Source organism: Mercurialis annua, linkage group LG4 (genome assembly GCF_937616625.2).
Source record: "Mercurialis annua linkage group LG4, ddMerAnnu1.2, whole genome shotgun sequence".
Lineage (NCBI taxonomy): Eukaryota > Viridiplantae > Streptophyta > Magnoliopsida > Malpighiales > Euphorbiaceae > Mercurialis > Mercurialis annua.
Window position 1 is genome coordinate 15,512,407 of NC_065573.1, and position 5,631 is coordinate 15,518,037.

At 33.4% G+C, this 5,631-nt stretch overlaps 1 protein-coding gene across 1 annotated transcript; it reads left to right on the forward strand.

Annotated features, from left to right (window-relative positions):
- Positions 1-944: 944 nt before the first annotated feature.
- Positions 945-5,093, forward strand: LOC126676669 (phosphatidylinositol 4-phosphate 5-kinase 4-like). Its single transcript, XM_050370926.2, has 7 exons — positions 945-2,344; positions 3,123-3,456; positions 3,521-3,637; positions 3,969-4,162; positions 4,244-4,383; positions 4,463-4,538; positions 4,616-5,093. The coding sequence occupies exons 1-7, from the start codon at positions 1,182-1,184 to the stop codon at positions 4,902-4,904; spliced, it is 2,313 nt and encodes a 770-aa protein (XP_050226883.1). The 5' UTR covers positions 945-1,181; the 3' UTR covers positions 4,905-5,093.
- Positions 5,094-5,631: the final 538 nt, after the last annotated feature.

The window sequence follows — 5,631 nt, forward strand, 5'->3', positions numbered from 1 at the left end:
AAAAGTGCAAATTAGGGTGCAACAGACAAAATTACAACGTCAGAATACAACTGAAAAGGGGTTAAAAAATGGGTTTTTTTTTGGTGATTAAGCCTTTAATAAATGTATTGAAATGAAATTTTTTCAAGCTGAGTTTTGAATAGTTATTACACGATTTTGATTCATTTACAATTCTAATGACACTAAAACCATGTTTTTTTATATGAATAAAAAAGCTACGTTTGGTTAATCGAATATAATAGTATGAAATGGATATCATGCAATGAAATAGCTAATAGAATAGCTCTTTCATTGCATAATATTTCATTTCATGCTATTATATTCAATTAATTAACCAAACATATAGTTTTAGCATTATTAAAATTATAAATATTTATTTCATAAAATTATGAATTAACAATTCTATAAAATTATTATTATATAAAACAAAGCAAAGAATAATCATTTTATATGGAATACTTATTTTATTATGTACCAATTTCATGAATTAAATATAAAAATTAATTGACTGCTAATAAGTTATCAATTGACCGTCAGTAAACTTTAATTTCTTTTATCAGAGATAGAACTACTCTATGTTAGGTTAGGGGGGGTTAGCAAGAATTAATTAGTGTCACTATTCATTTTTTCAAATGACAATATGTGATCTAAAAGCATCAAAATTCTCATCTCTAGTTATAATAGATGATAAATTGACCAATATCCAATTAAAATGAATATATCTATTTTTTTTAATAGTAGAAAAGCGAATTTACTATTTTAAAGTGAAATGGTTTATCCATGCACCACATGTAAACGCAAAGATATATTTAAATAAGAAAGCTTTTCTTATTTCAGAAAATTATGGTTAATTATAAGTTGTGAATGATTTGCATGGAATTATAGTTTAAATTTAGAAGTTGTTATGCATGCCCACTTAGCTTAAGCCAAATGTCTCATTTTCACCAAAGATTTTGCATCAAATGAATGTGTGAGAATAGAAAAGAAAAAGAAATCCAAAATAACTAAAAAAGAAGGTGATGAAGCAAAGACATGAACAAAAATTAAACACATAATTTAGGATTAACATTCTTTGATTTTTTTGTTCTTTTCTTTAACATTTTTTTTCATGATTGATCACAAAAAAGAGTTTTCAAATCCAATTTCATGTCTCATCATTGACATATAGAACAAATTTGGAAATGAGTAAAGAACAAAGCGGAGTTATAAAGGCATGGGAAGCCACCATAAGGAAGACTCAGGCAGCCAAGAAAAGGGCCAACAGCATCTTCGGTACGATCTCTGTCGCGCATGCGGACGATGAAAATGAAGAAGATAATGACAACAATGGAGGCGTTCAGCTGGAACCCTACCATGCAGAGAAAATCTTACCCAACGGAGATTATTATACAGGCCAATGGAGCGATAATTTCCCATGCGGACAAGGCAAATATTTATGGACAGACGGATGCATGTACATCGGAGAATGGAGCCGAGGAAAAACAATGGGCAGAGGCAAATTTAGCTGGCCATCGGGTGCAACTTATGAAGGAGAATTCAAAAGCGGCTATATGGACGGTACCGGCGTTTATACAGGGCCTAGCGGCGATACATATAAAGGACATTGGATCATGAACTTGAAACACGGGCATGGAATCAAGAGTTTCGCCAACGGAGATTTATACGACGGGGAATGGCGGCGGGGTTTGCAAGAAGGGAACGGAAGGTATCAATGGCCGAACGGGAATTACTACGTTGGCGAATGGAAGAACGGGATGATAGCCGGTAAAGGAACATTTGTTTGGAGCAACGGAAATAGATTTGATGGAAATTGGGAAGATTGCTTGCCTAAGGGGAATGGAACATTTCAATGGGCCGATGGGAATTTTTATGTTGGAAATTGGAGTAAAGATCCTAATGAACAAAACGGGACTTATTATCCTTGCTCTTCGACATCGTCACCCGAAGGACAATTAGACAAATGGGATCCTCAGGATGTGTACAAGGTTGATTTATGTGAATGTCACATTTGCCCGGGAGAGAAGGTGTCGATTTTGCCGTCGCAGAAGAAGCTCGCGGTATGGAATTCGTCGAAAGGCGGGGTCGGTGAGAAACCGAGGAGGATATCGGTGGACGGAAGGGTGAGTGTGGGCGGAGAAAGGGCATATGATAGGATGAATATGTGGGATTGTAGTGGCGATGAAGGTCAATGTACTTTGGAAGGAGATCAATCTTGTAATGGTGAAGATGGAAATTCAAGATTTGTTCCTATTAAAGTACCAAAATTTGTTAAGAGACAAGGGGATACCATTTGTAAAGGTCATAAGAATTATGAGCTCATGCTCAATCTCCAGCTAGGAATCAGGTAACCAAAATTCATACTCATTTTTCTATTTTTTTTTCTTTATTGTTTCAATTGTGAACATTTATTTTCTCACTATGCTTTTTGTTGGTATTATTCATGCTGGTTAAATATATTTTATTATATATGTTCAATATGTGTTTGTGTTTTAAGGGAAATGGGAAATGATTTGTAAATTTTATTATATTTTTTTTGTCTAACATTTCTTTTCCATTGTCCATATGAGAGATCTACGTGTATATAAACATATATTGTAACATATATAATTGTAACAAAACTTTGAGAATTTTTTTAGAAAAGATAAAAAAATTTAGTTATATTCAGAGACAGATACAATACAAGGCCAAGGGGGGCACCCTGAAATAAAAAAAAATATTAAATGAAAACTCACATACTCAATAGAATATCTATCTCCTAAGTTTGAAATGGTAAGATGTTGTGTCTCACGTAAATTGCACAACACACACAAAAATGTCACCAGTATTTCACCTAAATTTCTCAAATTTTATATTTTCGTTTAGTTTAGATTTTTAGAAAATGCTTTTAAAAATTCAAAATTTTGTATTTATAATTAAGCACATATAAAAATTACCACTTTTGTACTAACGAATAATGCTACTACAGCCTATTTAACCTTTAAAAATATTTCAAACAGTTCTAAAAGTAATTTATATAGTTTTAATGTTTTTATTTAAAATTCGGACTCCCTCTAAAAACATGCATGCGTCCGTCACTAGTTATAATTGATAAAGAACGCAAAAGTCTGAATTTAAATTGACAGGCATTCAGTTGGAAGACCTGCTCCAAGTGCATCTCTTGATCTGAAGGCTTCAGCTTTTGATCCGAAAGAAAAATTATGGACAAGATTTCCTCCGGAAGGAACTAAACATACTCCGCCACATTCATCATGCGAATTTAAATGGAAGGACTACTGTCCATTGGTTTTCAGGACTTTAAGGAAGCTGTTTAAGGTGGATCCTGCTGATTACATGCTGTCAATATGCGGGAATGATGCGCTTCGCGAACTGTCGTCTCCCGGAAAAAGTGGCAGCTTTTTTTACTTGACAAATGACGATCGATATATGATTAAGACAATGAAGAAAGCTGAAGTCAAAGTGAGTTCTTCAATTTTGCCTTTTTATTGGTTTCTTTGATTCACCATATTTGGGTTTGGTGCAGGTGCTTATAAGAATGCTTAGTGCCTATTATAACCATGTTAGAGCCTTTGAGAACACTTTAGTCACCAAGTTTTTCGGTCTGCATTGTGTCAAATTAACTGGGACTGCACAGAAAAAGGTACTCCCTCATTAACATTTTCAATTAAAATAAGGTTGACATGCATATTATAAAATATATTACTATGTAAGGCGCTACGTCAGATAGCGACCAACGTTACAGTATATTCTAATAATATGTTTTATTTGGTTGTCAAATGTGATCGAAAAATGATGAGGTATCATAGTCTGGAATAAAAATTACCATATTTATATCTGCACCACATTAATAGTGATATCAGATTGAAATATAAGAAAAAAGTTTGAAATAAATCGGACTTTTAATCCGAAAAGCGTAATTCGTGAATCTAGTCCAATATAGATACATTGATTTAGTTTGATTAAATTGACAGGTGAGGTTCATCATAATGGGAAATCTATTCTGTTCCGAATACACAATCCATAGGCGTTTCGACTTGAAAGGATCTTCTCTCGGGCGGACAACAGATAAACATGAATCAGAGATTGAGTCAACAACCATACTTAAAGACTTGGATTTGAATTTCATATTCAGATTACAAAAAGCATGGTTTCAGGAGTTTTGCAGGTTCATATCCATAAATTTATTTACCTTTTTTATTCATTTACGCTCCTCGAATGAATCAACGTATTCAATATATGTGAACAGGCAAGTAGATAGGGATTGTGAGCTTCTTGAACAGGAAAGGATTATGGATTACAGTTTACTTGTCGGTCTTCACTTTCGAGAAGTATCACCTACAGGAGATCTCATTCCCTCGCCATCTCGCCCTGTTACGACTTCTGGAGGTTCATTTTGTTTAGTTTAATTCATCCATAAATCTTCATCATTTCCAAACCACTTACGAATAAGTATCTTGATCAACAGGGGAACTTGAGATCAATGACGCAGCTCCTCGCCTTTCACGAGCAGATATGGACCATATTCTTCTTGACCCGGCCAGGTAAATTGCGACAATAAATAGCATAACACGGGTTCTAAAACTGTGTTTGATTTTTTTCTGAAATCGAAAAATTGCAGGTGGGCTCGGATTAGATTGGGAGTAAACATGCCTGCGCGAGTTGAAAGAACAATGAGAAGAAACCATTGCGAGTATCAGCTTGTAGGAGAACCGACAGGCGAGTTTTATGATGTGATCATGTTTTTCGGTATTATAGACATCCTTCAGGATTACGACATTAGCAAGAAATTGGAGCATGCTTATAAATCCATTCAGTATGATCCGACTTCCATCTCAGCAGTCGATCCTAAACAATATTCGAGGCGCTTTCGGGATTTTATATTCAAGATTTTTAAAGAAGATTCTTGAACCTGACTGCTCCAATTTTCTGCCAATTAGTACCTACAATATGTTGTTAAATATCCTTGTATATTACCCACAGAGTTTATTTCCCAATTCCTTCACCGATTTTGTTACCTTCAACTCAATTCTCTGTTTATAAATATATATTCAGTATTTACATAATGGGCAAGATTGGACAGGTTTGTTTGGATCCAACTGAATTTTGACTATTTCATATCCAAATCTAAATTTAGTTATATATATATATATATATATATATATATATATATATATATATATATATATATATATAAGCTCTAAAAAAAATACTTTTAACACAATATCGACATGTGGACTCCTGTACTTTATGAAGGTGTACTGAACATATAGAAAGTGAAGTATTTTCATCATAATTTTTCACTTCCTCTTAATATAAACATCATCGTTACTTTAAAACTATTCGTCTCCCCTTCTCAAAAACATCATCGTTATTTTAAAACTATTCGTCTCCCCTTCTCAAAAACATCATCTATCAATTCAAAAAACATTAATTACAACAATCAACACTATATTTTTTTATCAAACTAACGTTACAATAATTAAAACTCTTTACAAAAATCTTAAACACACTCACATTCAGTACAATTGCATATGCACTTATATAAATACTCAACATCCATTTCACAGAAAAAACAATCAATCTTCTCACGACCATTACCTGCTGAATATAGTATTTCAGCTGTCTTTATGGCAT